Source organism: Rhyacophila brunnea, unplaced genomic scaffold (assembly GCF_057557595.1).
Source record: "Rhyacophila brunnea isolate RB1 unplaced genomic scaffold, BYU_Rbru_1.0 scaffold_23, whole genome shotgun sequence".
In the NCBI taxonomy this organism is placed as follows: Eukaryota; Metazoa; Arthropoda; class Insecta; order Trichoptera; family Rhyacophilidae; genus Rhyacophila; species Rhyacophila brunnea.
The window spans coordinates 17,689,009-17,713,602 of NW_028232893.1; the positions used below are offsets into that span (position 1 = coordinate 17,689,009).

The following is a 24,594-nucleotide window of genomic DNA, read 5'->3' on the forward strand; positions in this document are numbered from 1 at the left end:
TTAATTTAAATAATATGACGACCAGTAGTGGAGACAACGTTTTATTAAAGAACGGTCGAAATATTTAATCATATTCAAATCTTATCTTAAAATAAATTTCTATCATTTTGTGACTATCGCCGTCAAACTTAAATGGAAGATTTATGAAACATAAACAGTGGCAATATTATTTTTCCATTTTATTAATTTGTGTGGGAGATTTTAACTGTTTCGAGACACCCTTTAAAATCTTCCGACAAATCGATTGCATGATATGTGTCAAAGGAATCCTTTCCAAAAGAACTGACAGAATCTGATTCAAATTATTAATGCTTGGAGCTGTGTGTTATTCGGTGGAGGGTATTTGGATAGGAAGCTGAGTAGAATGGATTGAATTAATCAAGAGTTGAGAGAGTATACAGACAGTGGGTCTAGGACGATTTGACACCGGGACAACTGGACGCCACGCAATTCGAAAATAAATATACGTCAAGTACGTACAGGTACTTTTAAAAAAAATATTTAATATTATTATTTATATTTAAATTATTATATTATGATTTAATAATTATTGGTGAGAAATTAAATATGTACACGTAAAACGGTTGACACCCACGGTGGCCGCGCGGCATAAGCGTTGGACTATCACGCTGTGGGTCTCAGGTTCGAATCCTGGGTCTGGTAAGTACACATATTATTTTTCAGTTTGTCTGTGTGAGTCAGGGTATGGACATCCATTGCTCGTAAAAAACAAAATCTGTTAATACAAACCTCTACTCTGTGGAGGTTCATATGATCCTATTAGGATCGGACATGGTAAAAAAAAACACGTAAATAATGATTTAATCGTGCATATGTTTAAGTTCCAACGAAAAAAAAGAGTTTTTTATTTTATATAAAGCCTTATTCATGGTAATTCTCAATCCGCAATATAATAAACATTATGTTAAGAGTAAAATGAATTAAAACCACTAAGTAGTAGATAGAAACTGATTAAAATTCCTCGTCTACGTTCTGTTTACGTGTCTACGACAGTGCGGGGTCCAATTTTCCTGACGTCCAGTTGTCCCATTCCCCAGACAGTTACAGCGTGGTATAGTTGAAATGCAATCGGTATCGTCGGATAGAGAATTGGTGTCGACGTTTTGGAACGTCATAGCCGGTGTCAGCACACGCATCACGATGGCAGAATGATGCCAACTGCCTCCTTGAAACTGGGTAGATAGTTTTTATTACAATTCTTACAGTTATTTTGAACAAAAAATTAATGAAACTTTACTAATCTTCGTATATTTACGCCGTCAAACGCTGGTTTTGCTGATTTTTTAGAAGGCGTCAGAAATATAATATATATCAGTCTATATAAAATAATAAGGTAATACTTATGTCTCTATAGGTATATAAATCAAAACATATATTAGTCTATATCTAAATGCGAGATTCTTGACTCTATATTTTTTGTCGTCTTTTTGCTATCTTTCAGATGAAAGTGTCTTTGTTTCTCTTCAGATGCAAAATATGCTCTGTGCCTTAACACTCTTTCTACATTTTGTTTGTTGATGGTTTGGGTATCTGGAAGATCACCACCGAAATCAGATGGTAGGCATCTCTTTGGTAGAACGTCTCTGTAGAATTCTTCCCAATTGATATTTGGAGGATGAAGAACCATCTGAAAATCAGAGAATATTATTATTATTAATAAGGAAGGTATACTTAGCTGCTTCTGAGCCAAAATCTTGAAGTGATCGAATTACAATTAATTTACATATCGGGACATCATTATGCGTACTGGATTCGAGGTTATCAGTAATATCAGTACCAATCTACCAAGTTTTTGATGTTTTTGAGATGTGGCTGTATCGTCGTACGATTAGAATTTCCTAATGGCAGTATAGGCGAAGGTGTTAGGATATATATCGGCTACGAAACCTCCGTAAGTGGCTGAATATCCAAGACGTTGGTGATCTGGTTAAAATGATCCAGGATATAAAAAGATTTAGCACCGCCAACTGGGAGCCGTATATTGATAGAAATGAAAAATCAAACACATAGCCCGTAGAAGTTGTCAACATTTAGAAATCCGAAGTCAGCTACCATGACGTTCGTAGCTTTTGACTCCCGCAAATAAATCGTAAGCTTAAACAGCAGAGGTATGCTGCTAACATAACCAATTTGCATATATCATGTATAAGTGAGGTTTAAATCTTTCTCCTTCATGTGAGTGCGGAGAAATCCAAACCATTGAGCATGTTGTTGAGACCTGTATGCCTTCTCTGGATGGCATGGATTGACGCTCTACTGGCGCCTCTATAATACCATTGTCTTGACATGTGATTTTGTGTTTGTAGCGGTGACTGTGGTGTTTTTTTTTTTTTTTTTTTTTAATAAATCTATACTGACATCTATCCTGCCGCCATATGAGAATAAATGAGTTAGATTTTTGACTGTCCAAATATATCATTCATTATCCAGAGTACTTTCATCTCAATTAGTCAAAGTAATTGAAGTTATACTGTGCTGTGTTTAGTATTTTAATTGCATTTATAACCTACTACTACTGTACGATCTGTAGATTACGCGAGTCAGGTGTCCACTCCTTAACTCGGACGGAGTATTTCATGGATGTTGTCGATTATGTGGAATTTATTTATTGCTATTTAAACATGTTAACTTCGTAAATTGAAATCACACTTGGTGGTTCGCTGCCTTGTGAATGGTTACCGAGATGGGGGGAGGTTACACTACTTACCCTTTTTATTAGATCGCCTTTCAAAAACGGCCGAATCAACTTCATAATTGTATTGAGGAGAGGTGTGACATTGAAAATATGAATCGATATGATCCTCGCGTTGAATCCGTTCTGGGCATATTCCAAGAAGTTCGCCACGACTCTGAAAATTAATCATGCAGAAGAGAATAATTAAAAAAAAGTTTATAGTGGATTAGATTCGGTAGCCAAAAAAAATGTAAGTTGGCACATTGAAACAAGGTGGTCACTATCTTTGTCAGGTGTGAAATAGGGAGTAAGATCATGTTAACGCGCGTGTTTGAACATGTACTGTTAAGAAAAAAATCGGTCATGTACATGTTCAAACACGCGCGTTACCATGATCTTACTATATACTTCAGTTTTAGTTTGTCAATTTATGGCTACGGCCGTATGTTGTAGCTTAACTACTGGGGAATGCCAAAAGAAATGGCGTATTTCAAAAAAACACTACCTTATTATTAGGTCAACAATAATTATAAAGCAATCATTATTCGTAAGATGTTTATCACACTTAAATGGTTAAAAACATAGCTTATAATCAGTATCTTTAGAATTATCTTCAAATGTGTTAATCTTGCCCATTTTTTGAATAATAAAATGCCTAATTCTTGTCAAATTTGGGATCACAGAGATTATCAATATACTTTTTATCGTAAATATTACACTATAATAATGTAAACATAAATTATACTAATGCTTTTATAAATACGTTTAAAAATTAATAAATATAAAAAATCTTAACACCACTGCACATGCATGTACTGAAATATGACTATATTCTTAAACATTAGAGCGAGAGGTTTAAGAGAATACTATTTTATGGAATAAAAATACTTTATGCAGTCATCAAATGTTTAAAATAAATATAAAGGATAATAAGGCTTTAAAAGTATATAAATAGATTATCTACAACGTTTAAGGAATGTCCAGGATCATGCTTTGAAAATAGAATAAAAGCTCCACTTTGACCCACGCTGAGCACGTCCGCCCTTAAAAGTTCTGAAGGTCTCTGGTCGCACAGGAAAAAGGAAAAATAGTATTTCTGAAAGGTTTATCGCCAACGCATATATCAAAGGCCGACGCTGAAGAGGGAGATCGATTAGATCAGGGTTAGCGAACCTTTTCACGAACGCGTGCCAAAATTTTACAAGTATTATTTTTCAAATGTCTTGTGCCGAGCAGTTATAACGAAACAATAGTTTTTAAAAATTCTATAAAAAAAATGGCGATGTTCTAGATACCACTCACAGAACATAGCATACACAATTATAGCTTTATCTTTATATTTTATCAATTACGCCATACATTTTGGTCCATCAATTTTGAAACTGTCTGTCAGATATATTACTACTAGCTTCACGAAGTTTTTGTGTTTTATTTGGGTAGAAATAATTTTTTTCATAAATCTATTAATTAGTTTGGTTATTTACGCACAAATCGACACCAAAATTTCTCCGACCAGATATGGCATTCTCTCGCTACAGTGGTCTCAAGCACTGTAAATCGATTGAAATTAGAGGTTCGCGGCGCGGCATTCTCCGCTGCCTGATGAGGTTAGTGCGATAATATTATGTGTGACACATAAAGCCTAAGGACCGAATAATTTAATTATATATTTACATCAAAAGTAATGCTTATTCCTGAAGAGTATTTCCCTACATTTTTTTAATACAATTCGATCTGTCATTTATTGGTATTATAGGTTTTTTTCTCTTAAAAATAAGACATTCGCGTGCATTGTGAAATCATTTCGCGTGCCATTTGTTCGCCATCACTGGCTTAGATGATGGTCCTACAAATTGAAGCACCGTCTACAGGTCTTTCAATACCTTCAAGTCTGAGAACGGCATAATTCAGGGATTTCTGGTGGGACATAATGAGGGCGATTAAAAAATACTTTATACATACCTAAAAGGGACTCGAGTGACGTGTGAAAATTTAATTCCTCTCATGTCATATAGCACTACTAGTCCATTGTCTGGTCCGACTTCATTGATTTGAGAGTCTAAAAAAATTAATTCAAGTATTCAATGTTAGACGTGTTATTTTTTTTATTTTTGAAGTTATACTTCTCTAGGCGCGTTTGGCAAATCAGATCAGAGTGTATTTTTGGCGTGTGAAATATAACACATAATTTATTTTTTCACACGACAAAAATCGCACTCGATTGGATTCGAACCACGATTGTTCGGTTATCAGCCGAACGCACTACCATTACGCCACAGTATGATAATGCAATCGTGACGATTATACAGTATAATATTATAGTTTAGAATTGTTCCGTTGCGTAGGCAGCGAATTTATTATTGTCGGCCATTTGCATTTTCTTACGTAAACAAACTAATACACGTCATAGTGGCAGTTGTTACTTAGAAAATAAAAACTACGATAAATAATTATATAATTTAGTAATATAAGTATATAGAAATAAAACAGCGGCGTTCCAATAAGCGGTCCTTTTTCTTGAGTGTGTAATTTAACAAGATAATTAAGAGCTAGTCGAAGAATCTAGGTTATCGCAAGTTTTGTTTTTGTTTTGTTACGCCAAAGAAGTATAACTTCTAACGAGCATACGTAAGTACACACACCGTTTTTTTTTAACAGTATCGTTAAGTATTGTGAACTCCACCCAGTTGGATGCTGCGTGGGGGTGCTCGGGAGTCCTTCAGTTTAGGCTGTGTAGGGTTAGAGTAGAGGAAGGGACAGAGACGAATTAAACATTGCATCAAGTGACAGCATAACAAATTTAATTCTAACATAGTGGTTAGGGTGAAAAGTTGTCCGCGGGAGACTTAAAGAAGCTGATTTTGAGGAGCTAAGTTCAGTGAGAAAAACATATTAATATTATATAATTCTTATTATAACGCATAAGTGGAAGAAAGAAAGATCGTGTAACGTGTTTTCTTGTTAGAACGGTAGCTTAACGTCAACAGTTCTACATTGCACCCTTGACTTCGATAATTAAGGCGATACATCTACCTACCAGAGGTCAAAGATAAACTTACAATTAGTATTGTAAAAACATGTTATAAAATGTGAATTTGTCAAAGGACCCCGTCTTATTATTACATATATTTTATTTTTTATTAAAATTTAGTTTATTAAGTTTTCTATGTTTTGTCGTAGAGATTTTTGACTATATCATATTTTAATATTTTTAATATTATATTTATATTTAAAAGAAACATCGATTTTTATAACAGTATAACAAAAATCAACTTGAAATCTTTTTTATTAGGCTAGGGCAGTGGTCGGCAAACTCATTAGTCAACAGAGCCAAAATATCAATAGTACAACGATTGAGATTTCTTTTGAGAGCCAAATTTCTTAAACTCAAATTATATATGTAGGTACACTGTTTATTAAATTTACTTAATAACCTTTAGTTTTAAAGTTTTAAGTCTTAATTACACTATAGGTACACTGAATAAAACTTGATAGCATACGTAATAATGATGTTACGTATTGATAAAAATTAAATTGTAAGTAAGGGATTTTTATTAAGTTCTCATCAATAAGACGACTTCTCAATTTACTTTTGATTTCTTCTCTAGAAATCTCTTTATCAATCACAAAACTTGATATATTAACATTATTGGAAGCTTGTATCCAGTAATTAAATAAGCACAGAACTAAATTTTTCTTGACTCTTCTAAAGTTCCTCAACTGCTTTCTTCCTTGCATCACCGACATGATATTTAGTGCGAAATGATGCGTATTTAGTTGTAAAGTGTCTCTAAATTTCAATGCGCCGATTTTTCCCGACAATTAATAATACAGGCCATTTAAGTTCTGAATACACGCGAAAGTGTCGGTCCATTCAACTTTAAATTTAATGGTTTTCGTCTTCCGTTTTTCTTTGCTTCTGCTTTGTAGCCATGTTAAATAGGGCAGAGGGCATTTGTGGCAGAGCCGTACTCAAGGGGCCAAAGAGTCGCGGTTTGCCGACCACTGGGCTAGGGTACTGCGCATAAATAATCTTACTTAAAAAAGACACTCATAAATCCAGTTGAATAAAAATGAGGTTTAGTATTTATTCTACAAAACAGAATATATTGTTATCTACCAACCAATAATCATGCCAGAATATTTGCAGCCTGCGAGATAATCGAATCTCTCAACGTCGAAGTCGTGAAGCCTGTGGAGCGTGATTCCATATCCATCGGCCGTTTTTTCTGGTAGATATAAAATCTCCCTGAAATTATAAAAATATAATTATGTTAGTGAAATGCAAGCACGTGGAAGAGTAAGCTTTTATTAGAGACCGGATTACATGCAACATAAAAAGCTTGAAATATACATGAACATAGATATTCATGAAAAATGCTTAAAATATGCATGATTAGTGTAAAAATATGCAATATTAAATAGTAAAAAATAGTAATTTTTAGTAATTAATAATAATTAGTAAGTATCGACAATAATCATTAATTATTAATTCTCAATTACGTCACATTTTGTTACTCTTGTAAACATTAAGAGCATACTTCAGTGACACGGCAAATAATTTTCAACTATTTGTAGGTGCGACAGTGTTGCCAACCATACTATAATAAAATTATAGTACAATACTATAATTTTGATTCTCCAAAAAATGTAAAAAACTATAATTTTACGCAGAATATGCCAAAATACTATAATTTTAAAGGATTCGAGCCGAAAAATGTTCCTGTAAGTACTATATTTTTTTTTTACAGAAATACTATAATTTTTACGCCTTTATACTATAATCAGCATAGAAAAATATGACAACACTGAAGTGGGACAAAATTTCGGACTGGCTGCCAATCGGAGATCGAAAGTCGAGCTGTGAACACATCACTTTGTTTTGTGATGGCGTCAGGGGAATTAATTCTTAAATCGTGTAAAGATGACTAAAAACCGTTACCCATTTACTTGAAAAAGAAAACATGTCAATGAATATATTATTATTATTAATAATAGAACAATAAACATAACATTAAATGGACGCATGTTGAATATTTATCACAAATTATGTTTTGTTCTGCACGCGTCGTTTACATAATCTTCGCGTCGCGTAGTCACGATCGTTTTAGACCGTGCCCCAGCTGAAGTATAGCCTTAACAATCAGGAACTGTTCCAAATAAACCAAATTTTCGGTAGTATGATTGTGTCTTAGATCACTCAAAATATTTTTATAAGTAGGAAAAGACCGTTCCACATTCACTGAGGTAACTGGGCAGTATTTGAATTTGGGTGATATGTTTAATATGACAAGACGTCCCATTTTCACATGGACAGTACCGTTTTCAGGTGGCGTGTCCCAGTGCCCCCGAACACAGCTTCGGGACGCCAAAATGTCCCGTTTTCGAAAAGAAAGAAACTTGTGACCAAGGTCCAAGATACAGAAATATTTAATGAGTATTCACTTTTTTCTAATTACATTACACCGCAAAAAGTGTCTGAATGGAACACTGGGAATGTTTCAACTGAGGGTTTGGAGAACTTTGGGTGGAGTTGTTCAAACACTTTCGCGCCAATAATTTGGATCACAAAAAAAAAATCGTATAATTATTGAATAGTGTAATAGTGTCTGCCCGGCACTAATGCACCAGTAGAAAGGGTATTCTCTTAAGATAAGTTGTAAACGAGTGAAAAAACACTGTTGAAAGTAGATGTCCTTAAAGCAATTTTAATTATCTTCTTCGACCATGTCCGATCCTAATAGGATCATATGGACCTCCACAGAGTGGTGGTTTGTATTAATAGATTATATTTTTACGAGAAATAGATACGACATGAAAAAATATTACTATCTTGTCAATTGTATTGTATGAAAGTGTAAGGCGCCTAAAATGGATAAGTGCCTACCCTTTTTTAGGTGTCCCGGTTTGGGGAAAAAAATAAATGATCACATTAGGTATGTTAGCACTTATTGTTTCTGGCAAAAAATCACCCGTCCCATTAATAAAACTATCAATTCAATACAAAGGTTCAAAGCCCGGGTTATTGTTTAAAATGTTTTCAAACTTTTCTCTAAGTCTACGCGGGAATACCTCTGGCAATGCGGAGTTAATTTTGCGGATTTTATTCATTAACTGAGTAGATTCAGTCAACCTTCAGTTTCAAGCTTTTTAATACTCGCAGGTACGTAAGCATATTTACACAATATTGTAATTATAGCAAAAATATGCAATAACCGGTGAGAATGGACTAAAAATGCAAATGCATATAATCCGTTCTCTACTTATTATGATTGTGTCAGAAACAATGTGAGGACAATGTAGATGTCATATCTAAGCCCAGTCGCACATTGAAAATCGTCTCGACTGGTATAATAGTCGTAAATTAAAACTGAGCTCAACATACAACTTTCTTATGTGCGTATAGGCAAGGTTGTGCGAGGACAGTGACGTCTCTCGGCAAGCCAAAATAAATGACGAATTGCGAAATTTCGAGATTATACCTGCGCTGCATGTCAGGTAAAAATAGTTGCATGTGCCTCCAGATGTTTTTTCAAACTAAAATGTTTTATTCCAGCAGTGGGCGAAGTTCTATAAGATAACGTGAGTTTTGTGAATAAAGATGACGTCGCATCGACGTATTCGATACGTTGCAGACGAGACGAGCTTAGATATGAGAGCCGGCTAAAACGCAGTCTACAGGAATATTATGGAACAAAGTGCCGTGCGTTATTTTTATGACTAATCTAATGCCTACCTTAATAGATAGGCACTGTTATAAAATATTATCGATGTAAGACGCCAATCAAAAAGTAAATGCATGACTGACCGAATTCCCACAGTTATATGTTATATTGTTAAATATTATAGCAAGAGATGATTTTATATAAATAAATAAGGGATAACTTTAGATTATTGTGAACTAGCTGTATTCCCACAATATTGCAGAGGGTGTAGTAGCATGAATGGCAATGTTCACACCGTAAAATCCATAGTTTATGATGTTTTTGTGGAACATCTGCTGTATATGAGATACAGATTATTTTATCCTTAGACATTCTCCCCTTGATTGACCCTTGTTCGAGAAAACATATCGCAAGTACAATAATTCGCACCGTGAGTGTAAAACCAACGCATCTGCCAATTTTTCAATTTCGATATTAAATGCAAAACAACTGCAAAAGTCGTGAACCTGATAATGTAAAAGTGAAGTAACTAAAAGAACATGCAATATAATGTAGATATAAACCAAATATTACGATTTTTTTTAGAAACTCCATTTCTCCTAACAAAACGAAGACTTCAAACCTTAATATATCCAAAATATGTCTTTTGCAGATGCCTTGGTTTTACACTCACGGTGCGAATTATTGAAAAACTGGTTTAACTTTATTAATGCAGAAGATGATATTTATTTGTTATATTATCCGTGATCTACGAAACAACTAAACACTGACAGTTTGTGTTAAAACGAATCAAAATGTATCTCACAAAATGTATTCGATGCATGACGCGTAGGTATACGAGATAGGAAAACTGGTCGATTTTGAAGATTAAGTATACTTACTATCAGTATAAAAAATACTTAGTAGCGAAACTTGTCTTTAACTAGTATTTGAAATATCAGCTTTAATGGCTTTTCGAAATGTCTCATTTATTATAAAATTTTAATCACATTTAAAATTTATGAGTTGTTAAGTAGAAATTTATGTTAATTTATAATATTCTTGATAACATAAAATGAGTATACAATGTTTTTTTTTTTTTTTTTTAAATGTTTTGAGCTGCCATAACAAGCCTGTGCCGCCACCACATTCTCGAGGGAATGTGCTGCCAATTACACAAAATTCATGACTTGTTCATACATAAGTTTATGTCATTCGAGTGCATAGACTAATAAATTAAAATATACTTGAAATTCTACCAACTAGCGATGATCTCACCGCATTCTTTAGAACAAGTTTATTGGGCCATACGTACCGAGTATGGGTAGTTGCATCCGAGACTTGCGTACACAAACTGGTGACAGTATTTCCAACTCACATCTAGTAGGTATACACAAGTTAGTGTCCGGACACCACGTTACTAAAACAAAGTCAAACTACCCAACTCTAGCATCGTATCGGCACAGAGCGGGTGCGCTTGTTAACTCACTCACTCACTCACACTCTCACACTCACTACACTGCGTATCAGGGTTGCCATCATTTCAAAGTGGAATTATAGTACAGAGCCTCCAAAATTATAGTATTTGGGGAAAAATATAGTACGCGTTGTCATCTGCTGAAAATGTATATGTTTTTTAGTTCTCAGAAAAAAGTAACGGAGAATTTGAAAAACTCCGAGATCCCTTTTTATTTAGGTACCTCTTCCGACCAAAAATGCTTGCCCAAGAATTTAAGAAATTTCATGTTAAACAGTTAAACCAAAGTCAAGGGATTTTTTACGGTTTGAGCAATTCTTCGAGCAATTTTTTTCCCAAGTTCTCCAAATCTTCTTATATTGCGAAATTATAGAACTTTGCACCAATTTATCGAACGGAAATATCGAAATTTCAATACTTTTTACATATTTTTTCCGATATTCAAAATTATAGTATTTTGGTAGTACTATACCATAATTATAATATAATTATAGTACGGTTGGCAACACTGCTACGTATCTACCAGCGACACTGTATCCCTGTGTCGATCACTATGTACGATCGTGACAAATATTTATTTGAATATGTCGAATCTATACGACATTGTAGATGTTGAATTTATTTAAAATTTAAGAAAATTTAAATCAATATGCATTATTATTTGTATTATCATTATTGCATTATCATTATTACAGTTATGAGGCTTCTTCCTTCGCGGCACACCCAGAGACTTCTTGCGGCCCACAGTTTGTCAGACACTGAATTCTAGTGAATGTAAAGAGGACTCTTGTTTCAGACGCTATACCATGTTATAAATCTGATTTTACAATTATTCTATTTTAGTATTATTTTTAAATTATTACTAATTTTGGATAATTATAGCAGTCTGGTTAAACCATGCTATAATATCACATTAAAAATAAATCTTGGCAAAGATTCCACAGTAAATACTAATTTATATTTAATGTTTACCTTGACTAGATAATTTATTAACCACTAAAATTGTATTGAGCATTGGAAGAAATATTATTTACATAAAAATATGCAATTAAGCTCGATTGTCGTAACCTTTCAACAAAAGTGCCGAAACTGTTTTGGTCTTCATCGAAGCGGTAATAATTAGATTCATTTGCAAAAATCCGCGTTCACATTCACTTGCAGAAATGGGAATATAATTCAGAGCATAATAATAAGTCAAATGCAATGGTTTTTCAGCAACAAAACTGCAAAGTAGATCATTGAAAATATCTATCTCTTTAGGAAGCGAATTTACTTTACATTAATGCGTTTAATTTACGTTAATGTTGTCTGATAGGCTTGACTCGAGGAAACAGTTCTGACACAGAATAAGCCATGGCTGCGACCACGTAGGTAATTGGCAGGCATATATAAATTTAAATTCTTCAGGACGCCATAAAGATGACGAAAGCAGAAACCCTCGCCGCACAAAACGACGCCAATGGAATAATAGTACAAAACTTAAATCAATGATTAGAATTTAACTAGCAATATTGTTGTGCAGAAAAGCTAAGCGATAATAATAAGAAGCGAGTCACAAAAACCGCTCTGTCGATATTTTTTCACTAGTTTTTATTTCATTGATACTACGTCAATATATTAATTAAACCATTTTATTTTCCTATCGTATTAACTGACATAAAACAATGATGACAAGTACCCATATTTTCAAGGAAATGTCATGCAGTTAATTAAATTTAAATTAATTAAAAGAGGGTTTAAAAAAATATCAAAAGCAGGTTTTACGACTCGACAAGTAAAGCCGCATTTATGCGTCAATGACATTGAGCTACTTTACGAGCTGCTTGTTGGCGAATTTACAATCTGCCTGTAAATTCACCCAGTGTCATCATCGAACAAGCTAACAAGCAGATTGTAAATATTCTACCGAGAAAAGCTGAAAGCCGATCAACTTTACACGCTATACGCCGGCGTGTGGGCCTACTGTGTCTGCACAGTAGAGCGTAGTAGAGACCTTCCGGTAAAAAACGAACTACGTTCTGTCAAAATAGTCGCTGGCTTGTTGGCTTCTCAGCGAATTGAAAGTTTTGTGTGTCATCATCACAATCGCAGTAGCTGAATAGCCCTTTTTTAAATACGCCAACAAACAGCTCGTAGACTAGCTCAATGTAATTGACGCATTATACCAAGCGAGCAAATGTTCGTTCTTCCACTTGCTCGCTCAACAAAAAGCGTTTACGTCAAGAGACTTTCGCTGGAATGGGGGAAGAACAAACATTTGCTCACTTGGTCTAAAATGCCGCTTTATATGTAGCATTCTTTGATAGAATATGACATAAAGATCAAACACTCACTGAACATATTGGACTTCCACTATATCTTCGCCAGTAACATCTCTATTGTCAAACTGGTCCGGATTTTTTAGCCTCAAGTTGTAGTGTGATTTGATGCACTTTTTTGTTTGCTCCATATTCTGTTCGCACGATATATGGAAGGCCAGCAGTTGTTTGCACGTTATATCCTTTGGCACGTTACTGCTGATGTCTAGATTCTCGACCCACTTCTTCAAGTCCTCAATATCTGACTTCTTCATGGTGGAATCCTCGGTGAAGTATGCCTCATAATTGTAAGCTAGTTCGAAAGCCATTTTGGGAAGGATTGTTGAACTTTGAGTGATTGGACACTATGCTGAAAATTTTTTAACAATGTTTAATACAATCGTTATAAAATTAGTGCTTTCATAGAAAGAGTGTTTAAGTGTCCGATAATACAGTAAATTTATTGATTTCGGATTAAAATCAATGATCGGAATTACATATTTAAAATGATGTTTGCATACATTGACATATTGGGTCTTAATTTATTTATATTTACGAACATTGCAACAAAAATATTGAAAAGATGTCAACAAATAAAAAAAACAGCATCAGGGAAGATGGTTAAAGAAAAGAGGGGAGGCCCTCGTAGTCCAATGCGTAAGGGAGACTCTGGGTTTGAGTGCCGGTGAGATTGTTTTACATTTATGTAGTTTTCTAAAAGTTTATAATTGTTTCACTTTTATTACTACACTACTATCATTGGCAGTTGCGAAGGGTGGAGCTAGGCTGTTGTGATCCGACATAAATAGTACACACTAAACTTTGCCAGTCTACTGTATTTACTTTCAATGTGTAGATAGTGTTTGTTAGTTTTCAAAATTCAATTAAACCCTGCCCATCCAAGCCATAACAGATAATTTTTAAAAATTAAAAGAATTTTTTTTATTGATTATGATTTGGTTTAGGCAGCGCTTAATGAAATTTTAAAAAAACTAACCAACAGCGTGTGTAATATATAATCTTCATTCAACGAAAACAAATGAGTATGTAAGAAAAAGTGTGCACCATTTTGTCTGATCGCCCATTGCATAACTAAACTATTATGGCCGGTTTAGGAAGGGTTTAATTGATTTGTAAATATTAACCAACATCATCTGTAAATAATTGTAGTCTTAGTTCAATAAAAACGAAGACGTAAAACTGCCAAAATTTAGTGTGCACAATTTATGTCGGATCTTAACGGTATACCTCCACCCTTCGCCATTGGTCATTGGCCCCATGGCTAATTGTAGTATTAATAAAATATATATTGTATATTAAATATTATTATGTTAACTATCGATTCATGGTAGAAATGCATTGTATTAATAATTAAAATGATAGACGATATTTAGTACTAATTCCACTTTAAATAAAACTACAAATGTTGTACCACTTAAATGCAAATACTTTACGTTAACGAAACTTAATAATCATTTATCAGAATAAGTCATTTTAACAAACTAGAGTAATAAAATTTAGAATTGCATAATTATCAAACGTACTTGGTGTTAATAATATGTTAGGCACCTATGTAACTTTAATTTCTGTCCAATAAATAATATATCTTATTTTGTACTAAACAGTCGACATTTTTAACACGTTACTGGTACAATTCACGAATTAGACTGGTCTCACGTCGAAACAACTTTGTATAAAAATATTAAAACAACACTACTGAAAAAATACTGACATTATAGCGAAAACCCGCAAATCAGTGGCATCCTAGAAATGATTTTATTTAAATGATATTATCTCATTTTGACTTTTGATAACACAAATAAAGACCCCTCTAAAACAACCCAACTCGTACCACGCTCGGTCTTATTGGAGCGTATCACGAGGCACTACTTTTAATGTGAAGCATTAGCAATTTTTTTCGCCTGGTAATGTCTCAGGAGCAGATACCCATGCCTTGCTCTCAAGCGAGTTTTGACTGAGTTGACTTACGTTAGTAAAAATCGCCAACAAAGCTAATAAATATGGACGAAAAAAGCTATGTGAAGCAGCGCTCGAAATAGATCATGTCACGAACCGGAGCGTTTGATAATTTTATGAAAATATTAACGTTGTTATCTAATTGTATATGTATTTTATAAAAATAAGTCTGTTAGATTTTTTATTATATAACATATCTAGCTCGCGCGGTCAAATTAATATTTCCATGAGACGGAGCGATAATTTTGGAGATTTTATGAACCGGAACGGCGCTCCAGTGCGTTCCGGTCCATTTCGAGCCCTGATGTGAAGAGGTTTTCACGTCCGCAATAAGACGCCACAATTTTTTTAAAAGCTATGCCAGTTGGTCTATGTGGCGACCAGATCGGACTGCCCAATAGACCCAACAGACGGTTTGACCGACTTGAGCATCTCTTCCCTCTCGGAGCACACTTTCGGACATACCCAGAGGATGTGATCTGTCAAATGGATATCTTGGCCGGGTAAAAAGTCCAAGCTCGTAGAGCTTGGCAACGAATCCACCACGGTCTATCAAAAACTGAATGGTGTAGTGGTCAGGACAGTCAGGAGGGAGTTTGGTTATCTCCAATCACCATTGTATATTCGGAAACAACAAATGTGCCTGCCCTTGATAGAAGCATCCCACTTTCGTTCGCCTGGTGTTCGACGGCGCATCCAGCATCATACGACGTACTGTACGCTACCTCAAAGATACTTTTTCTGCATCAATGGTTGGAGGCGGAGAAAGGTGAAAGTCACCAACAACGGCCTTCTTATCTTTGACGAGCATCGTGGATTCACTGCGTACCTGTATGTGCATGTCAGGAGGAAGGATCCCGGCCAAGACTGGGAGCGCATCCGTGAAAGTTGTGTGGTTGGCCTATGTGTTAGGTAACAGCGTACTGCGCTATCCACTTAAAAAGATATTCCTAATGTTGACACTTCTGTGGATACTGCTAGTGTGCTAGCAGCGTAGGCAATTTTAAGCGCCCTTATTCGTAGACCCCATCCGTCATCAGCCGTACGGCCGACTCTCTGGTATGGTGATCGAAATTCAACGTAGTGTCCAATTGGACGCCGCACTGTCGTAGACACGTATGCAGAGTGTAGACGAGGAATTTTAATCAGTTTTTATCTACTTCTTAGTAGTTTTAATTCAATTTACTCTTAACACAATGTTTTTTTATTGCGGATTGAGAATTACCATGCCTAAGGCTTTATATAAAAATAAAAAACTCTTTTTTCGTTGGAACTTAAACATATGCACTATTTAATCATTATTTAAGTGTGCATATTTAAAGTCTCACCAACTATTAAATGATAATATAATAATTTAAATATAAATAATAATATTAAATATATTTTTTAAAAGTACCTATGAGTACCTAACGTATATTAATTTTCGAATTGCGTGGCGTCCAGTTGTCCCGGCGCCAAATCATCCTAGACCCAACGCCGAGATAGGTGATAATCTTTGAAGCTTTAACGCTAGTAATACCAAAGCGAACTGAGAGCGGCCGCTTGTATTTAATTCTACCTGGTCCTTTGAAGATAATGGCTTCGGTTTTTGAAGATGCAAAGGAGAGTCAACGCAATTTTTCCCATACCTCAATTGATTTTAGGGCTTTGCCAACTGGACTCTCAATCTTTGCTCTGCTATCGGCTTTCACCGGTAGCTGTGCATCGTCTGCGTAGACGGTGATAGTGCAGTCAGTTGGAAGCGGAATTTTAAGAAGATCGTCGAAGACAACGTTCCAGAGAAGGGACCCGTCGATAGAGCTCTGTGGACAGTCCATGCTGGTGCGCCTCTATACCAATGATGACAACAGACTGATCGAGCGGTAATTTTTCAGATCCTCAGATCGAGATTTTTTTTATTACTCTGGAACCAAACAGACTGTGAACAGTCGTGCAAGCACTTACTAACGGTTTTACTTGCTCTCTTAAGAATTTATTTCACATTTAACATAAGTTATGTAAATACAAAGAAGCTTTTCGAGTTATTTATTATTTACTTACGTATACTATAAATTATCAAAACTATTGTTCATAAAAAAATATGTTAAAAAATAATATTATTCGCGTACCGACGCCACTGTCCTTTTTATTACACAAGTATTAGAATGTTTACGTTTTAATATTTTCATACCTGTAGAATGGTGATTCCTAACCAGTGTTTCGCAAAATTTTTCAAAAGCGTGTGACTAAAAATGGATATATTAATATACTTAGACACCTTTTTTTGTAATTACTGGGTAATCAGTAGCGCGTTTAGGTACGTGGAGACCTGATTCACTAAGTGATTTTGTGTTTAAATGCCACAAATTATAACTAGGAAACCCACAAAAAGATGTCATCTCTTAAGGATCAGATTCCACGGAACCCTAAAGAAGCCGGGATCATTATCGAGCAGACATAGAAATATGAGCAGTGTTGATTACGAGACGTAGCTTAAAAGAGCAATGTATTAAATTTAGTCCAAGTTGTTGATATTAATATACTATTAGATAGTAACAAGTCAGGGTGACGAGTAAGCATAATAAGTAACAATAATATTATTTGTATCTTATTCCAAGAAATTTCAAGGAGACAGATTGACACCAGAGTGAAAAGGGAGTAGCAACCGAGACCCAGGTAGAAAACATACGACATACGAACTATCTGCATTCCAGAGCAGAAGTTTGTGTTTTTCCCGCTTGGATTTTAAGAAGGATCCTGGCTTCCATCCATTGAATACGTTTGCTGTGTTACGCTGTAATCTGTATACCTATTGATTTTTTATTGGTAATAAAATACACCGTTTTTCCTGCAAATCCGAGTTGGTAATCAAAATATCCCCGAAAAAGAAGCAGATATATGATAAAACACTCATCAACGAAATACCATCATATTCAATACAAAGTACACCACTTCGCCCTTCGGAGACGACACAACTTACCTAATAAATCTATTAATGTAGTATCTTTTTCCAATCTTGTAATTAAAGGTATTTTTTGTGTTCTATTTCAGTGATTATGTGATAAGCTCCTTTGATGTTCTCTCTCTTTGCAAAGTGCAATATTATGTACCTACTTTTCTTTCTTCTTTCGACCATGTCCGATCCTAATAGGATCATATGGGTCTCCACAGAGTGGAGGTTTGTTTTAACAGATTTTATTTTTACGAGAAATGGATATCAGCCACTTGCTCAACCTATTAGGTCCATACTCTGACTATGATTATGTACCTACAACTGATTTTTAAAGTCGTCGATACTCTCGACGTTTTGTCCGTCATTAATCAGAGGTAAATCCGTATTAGGACAGTATTGCATAAAACTATGGGTTTCTTCGCGTTGATTTTCAAACCGATGCAAGTCGAATTCTTACATAGTCTGACAATTATCAGATAATCTCTTAAATGCCCTCGATTGAGTTATCGAATAGGACAGCGTCATCGGGTCACACACTCTCAATGTGTGGGCGATAACTATGCCTCGGTCAGGTATTATTGATATTCAAAATTATTATGATTGGGAATCACTGCTGTATAGAATGAGGTCCAAGGATTCTCACAGGTGTTGTAAAAAATTGGCTAAGATGTAAATCAGCGTTTGCCAAATTTAAAAGTCTTCTATGTTGTGTGAAAAAATGGGGCAGTAGGTTTCTGAGTTGATTAAGAGCCTTCAGTGAAACGGCAAATAATTTTCAACTATAGGTGCGACGAAATTTCGAATTCGCTGCCAATCGGAGAGCAAAAGTCGAGCTGTGAACACGTCAATTTGTTTTGTGATGGCGTCGGGGGAATGAGTTCTTAAATCATGTAAAGATGGCTAAAAACGTTACTCATTTACTTGAAAAATAAAACATGTCAATGAATATATTATTATTATTACTAATAGAACAATAAACATAACATTAAATTGACACATGACAAATTATGTTTTGTTCTGCACGCGTCGTTTGCAAAATCTTAGCGTCACGTAGTCACGATCTTTTTAGACTGTGCCCCAGCTGAAGTATGTATAGCCTTAAATTCTCTTCAAAGTTAATTTGTGATTACAAATAATTCTACTATATTGTTTACAAAATTCTGTAAATTATATTATTTTTATGTAGGTACACGTCAGATCAAAATATTCAAAATATAAAACCTACGTTCGTGTGTGGAGACGTATGCGATACACCTAAACACGTGTTAGAGAGTATGTCATTTTCAATATTTACAGCTACATCAAAGCTTGTCACGTAAACGAAACGCGCATTCAATATTGGTAATATTTGAGGGCATTACGAAGGCTTTGTATTTCTTGAGTTTTATGGTTTATTCATCATCATGTCATAAACCGAAACCGACTTCAAAGTCTTGATCTATGGCGACTGTCTTTCGCGTTTTTGTTTTATTTATCTGTTGTGTGGATACGTTAATAATAAAAATATTTTATACAGAGGAGTTGATGGTATGTACCTAATCAATTGTTAGGAATACAATGTTTAAAATCTTTTCACGTTTGTTATACGGTGAAGCATATGGCGTGGTAATTGAGTCGCCTAGACCTAGGTCCTAGAACACACGTTCCCCAAAAATCAAGTTTTGAATAAATCGCAAAAAACTATTAGACCATTTCGTGATCACAAAGAAGTAATGAAATAGCATGAATATTAATGAGTGTCATTGTCGAATAGATGTATTTAAAAATGGATATATATCTTATTATGTCTCGTTCAAATATAAAATTCGCCATGACAGTGTGAGAAAAAATACAGATTCCTGGATGGTTAGAAATAACAGAATTCACCCATGAGTGATCCTTGCAAATAGGTTTAGATCAGTGGCCTGTTAAAGTGAAAATACTGTTTGACGACGTTCTGTCCCTGCCACTACTTACGCGTACTATGTACGCCGACGACTTGCTCCTGCTTGTTGGGGCAACGAGCCGACCGGCACTTGAGCGTGCAGCCACGAACGCCTTGGGTAGAATCCTTAATTGGGGGTTGCTGAACAAGCTGATCTTTGCTCTGAGCAAGACGGAAGCTCTCCTCCTCAGGGGTAGTCCTCGGGTCAACATAACTCGACGGCCACCCACGGTTCGTTTTGGCCAGACCTCAGTTTCTCCAAAAGGGTTACGTATCTGGCAAGCTGTCTTTCGTTCACCACGCCAAGACGGCCGTCTCTAAGGCCAATTCGGCCTATCAGAGAATGGTCCGAATGGCGGGCAGCAATTGGGGACTTAAGCCTAGAGCCGTTAAGGTTGCATACGGCGCAATTTTCAAGGGAATTACCGGTTACGCCTCCAGCATTTGGCATTCCCGAGTAAATTCATTAACTCACGAGTTAATGAATTTACGAGACGCTTTTGAGAGACGCGCACTACTAAGCAGGCAGCGACTTGCGCTGATCTCGCTTACCAAAGCCTACCGCACAACTTCTACTGACGCGCTTGCCGTACTCGCGGGGGTGCTACCCCTCGATCTGCACGTTCAAGTCAAAGGATCGAGCACCCTCCTCTTGAGGGGGATCAGCACAATACTCGCCGGTATCCATCTGACACCATCCTAGAGATCCGAGGACGTTCCTTACAGGAAAACTGTAAGCGACATTGTGTACAAGACCGCATTTGCGGCATGGCAGGTGAGGTGGACCGCCTCCCCCAAGGGGCGGCACACTTACCGTTTTTTCCAGACGTATTCTGCAGGCGCCAAACTATAAGACTCCAACCTTCGCACTGGATTAGCCAGTTCCTCACTGGCCATGGCAACTTTGCCGCCAGACTCCACGAGTTTGGCTTGATAGTAAGTAGATGGGCCGGGTTGTACCTGCGGGCATGACCACCAAGATGTTGAACACATCCGCTGGGATTGCCCGCTTATGGAACTCGAACGAGCGGAGCTGTTTGCCAGGATCCGTCCTCACACGGGCCCAATTGGATATGGAGATCTGAATAGCAACAGAGGCCAGCTTTGTGGCATTAGAGAAATTTGCAGCGTCGTATGGGGAGCGGGATAACGTCAGCAGACAGCAGAGCCAGTCCAAAAAAAAAAAATCTTTATTTACTTTCTTCTTTAAGCACTACGGTGCATGATTAACAAAATAGGTATTAACATTATACTATAAAGAAACCGATTTACGCTGCTAAGCTTAACATATCATTTAAATCATTTAATAATCCTCTCCATCAATGCCTCTTAGAATAATGTGCGAAAGGCAATACATATATTTGAGATTGTCAGTGTGGGAGGACACAGCGAAAAGGTTGAATCTACGAGTAAATGTGGGAAAGACCAAGTATTTGAAAATGACAAGAGGCATTGAACCCTCTGGAAACATTGGAATAAGAAACTCCTCGTTCGAGAGAACCTCTCTCTTCAAGTACTTGGGCTCCAACATTACCTCTAAAAATGAAATGTCCCTAGAGCTCTCTGACCGACTGAGAAGTGGAAATGCAGCGTACTTCGCGCTGAGTCGTCTGTTCAGGTCCAAAATGCTGTCCATCAAAACGAAATTCCGGGTGTATAACGTGGTCATCAAGCCAATCGTCATGTATGGATGTGAAACGTGGGGTTTAACAGAAAAACAAGAAAAGGCGCTCCAAGTGTTTGAAAACAGAATCCTCCGGAGAATACTTGGACCCGTCAATGAGAACCACCGGTGGCGCATCCGCACAAACGCTGAGCTCTTCGACCGATACCAACCTAGAATCACTAATATTCTGAGGTCAAGAAGGCTCAGATGGGCGGGCCACGTTGTACGATCTGAACGATCTAGAACTCTCTATAGGATTTACAAAGGCACACCAGCTGGCACTCGACCTCTTGGCCGCCCTCGACGGAGATGGGCGGACAACATTCAAAGGGATGCGGAAAGGCTGGGGATAGTCAACTGGGAAGAGAGAGCGCTGGACAGAGATGCCTGGAAAAACGTTGTGCAGTCGGCCATGGACCTGAACGGCCCCTAGCGCCAGTTTAATAATAATAATAGTGTGGGCGAGGGGTTCGAAAGTCGCGATCGATGACTGACCGATCATGTAGATTACGACAGATGGAGCAATGTCATGAATTCAGTGACGTCCAGGGCTTGAAATGGACCGGAACGCACCGCAGCGCCGTTCCGGGTCATAAAATCGGCAACATTGTCGTTCCGTCTCATGGAAAAAAATAATTTTATCATTTGAGCTAGAATGGCCATAATATAATAAAAAAATCCTACACTTATTTTTATAAAACACATAAAATTAGATAACTATGTCAATATTTTCATAAAATTACCGAACGCTCCAGTTCGTAAAATTCTCCATTTCGAGTGCTGGTGACGTCCCTAGACAAAATGCCGCCCCTAAGCAGCGCCAAAAGCCGCCCCAGTTTTCAGCATCTTTGGAAGACTCCAACATCAGGAAAATAATATATGGGTACCTACTTACCACTAAAATATAATTTTTTTTTTTTTTTGTTATATTTTATTTACCCAAATCACCAGTATGAGGTCCTATTTCATTGATATTTCTGACACATTTGGTTTGTACCATTTAGCGATACACATATTTATTATTTCCATCCCATTTTTACTATGCTAGTATTGTACAACATGTAAACAAAATAATTATCCTTAGTATTTAATATACACCTACTTTTAATTATAACTATACTATTAATTATTAGTCTCAACCAAATCTAATTTAAATGCATCTCTGCTTCAATAGACAATTATTATTACCAGTAAGCTGACATTTTTGTAGAGTAAGATATTTTCGTTACTTGGTACTAAGTTTAAGTAGCTATTTCTATATACCTAATGATTCTCCTTGATTTGTCGCCCTTCAAGTAACTGCCGCCCCAAGCGACGCTCAATCTGCCTACCCCCACGGGACTTTACTGCATGAATTTTACAATGATACCCACCACCTATATGGATCGTCAGAGGATTGAAAAGGAGACCTCAAATCAGTTCAAATCAGTCTTTAAAAGATGCGCATGTATTTCTGACAAATTGAGTATAAAAATATTACTCAAGGCATAACAAAATCTTTGCAACTAATATTACCTATGTCTACATCTAATCGTTTCATCATCCACTTTCATTTCTACCTTTAAATTCTGGTTTCAACACCGAGTAGTTTTGTGCATTACAACATATTATCTATATTAATAAATGATATTTTTAAATGAATTCAAATAATTGCTTATCTTAGACTCAATAAAATCCATAAAAATTAATAAGTAATTAATTTTTTTTTGAGATTAAATATTATCATTTATTGGTAGGTATAATATAATTTGTAGATGATATCTTGACCTTGTAGGGAAGCACGGAAAGACGATTACATAATTTTTTAAAAGACATGAATAATATTAACAAATCAATTATATTTAAAATGGAACTAGGGAACAATAAAATTTACTTTTTGGATTTAACAATCAATGTTAAAAACAATGAATATACTTTCAGCATTTCTATAAAAAGGATTGTTCAGTGATAATATTATTAACAAATCTTCTAGACATCATATTTCCCATAAATTATCTGTTTATATACGTTTATAGGTACGCCGTTTATTAATGGTTCCAATGTCTGAAAATAGTTTTGCTTTGGAATTAAAAACTATCAAGCAAATTATTGGATAAAATAATGGTTATGACGCATGTGAAATTAATCGTATTTTGGCTAATAAATCTAAAAAAAAATAGCATTATTAAATGTGAGCTTTAAACTGGTAATTGATGAACACTCTGGGTACATTGGGTAAAATTATTAAGGGGGGACATGCTCAGCGTAGGTCAAAATGAAGCTTTTGTTCTATTTTCAAAGCATGATCCTGGACATACCTTAAACGTTGTAGATAATCTATTTAAATAATTTTGAAGCCTTATTATCCTTTATATTTATTTTAAAGATTTGATGACTGCATAAAGTATTTTTATTACATAAAATAGTATTCTTTTAAACCTCTCGCTCTAATGTTTTAGAATATAGTCATATTTCAGTACATACATGTGCAGTGGTGTTAAGATTTTTTACATTTATTAATTTTTAAACGCATTTATAAAACCATCAGTATAATTTATATTGACATTATTATAGTGAAATATTTACGATAAAAAATTATATTGATAATCTCTGTGATCCCAAATTTGACAAGAATTAGGCATTTTATTATTCAAAAAATGGGCAAGATTAACACATTCAAAGATAATTATAAAGGTACTCATTATAAGCTATGTTATTGACCATTCAAGTGTGATAAACATCCTACGAATAATGATTTCTTTATAATAATTTTGACCTAAGAATAAGGTAGTGTTTTTTTGAAATACGCTATTTCTTTTGGCATTCCCTAGTGGTTAAGCTACAACATACGGCCGTAACCATAAATTGACAAACTATTATTGAAGTAAGGAGTAAAATGATGTTAACGCGCCTGTTTGAACATGTACCTAACCGAAAAAATTCAGGATCATGCTTTGAAAATAGAAAAAAAGCTCCATTTTGACCCACGCTGAGCACGTCCGC

General features: G+C 35.6%; 1 protein-coding gene across 1 annotated transcript; it reads right to left on the bottom strand.

Moving 5' to 3' along the window:
• Positions 1–839: 839 nt before the first annotated feature.
• On the bottom strand, positions 840–14,782 carry LOC147069617 (retinaldehyde-binding protein 1-like). Its single transcript, XM_085950332.1, has 6 exons — positions 14,658–14,782; positions 13,150–13,483; positions 6,820–6,944; positions 4,658–4,754; positions 2,729–2,870; positions 840–1,648 (listed from the first exon to the last, which is right to left on the bottom strand). Exons 2-6 carry the CDS (start codon positions 13,440–13,442, stop codon positions 1,397–1,399), a joined length of 909 nt encoding a protein of 302 aa, XP_085806458.1. The 5' UTR covers positions 13,443–13,483; positions 14,658–14,782; the 3' UTR covers positions 840–1,396.
• Positions 14,783–24,594: the final 9,812 nt, after the last annotated feature.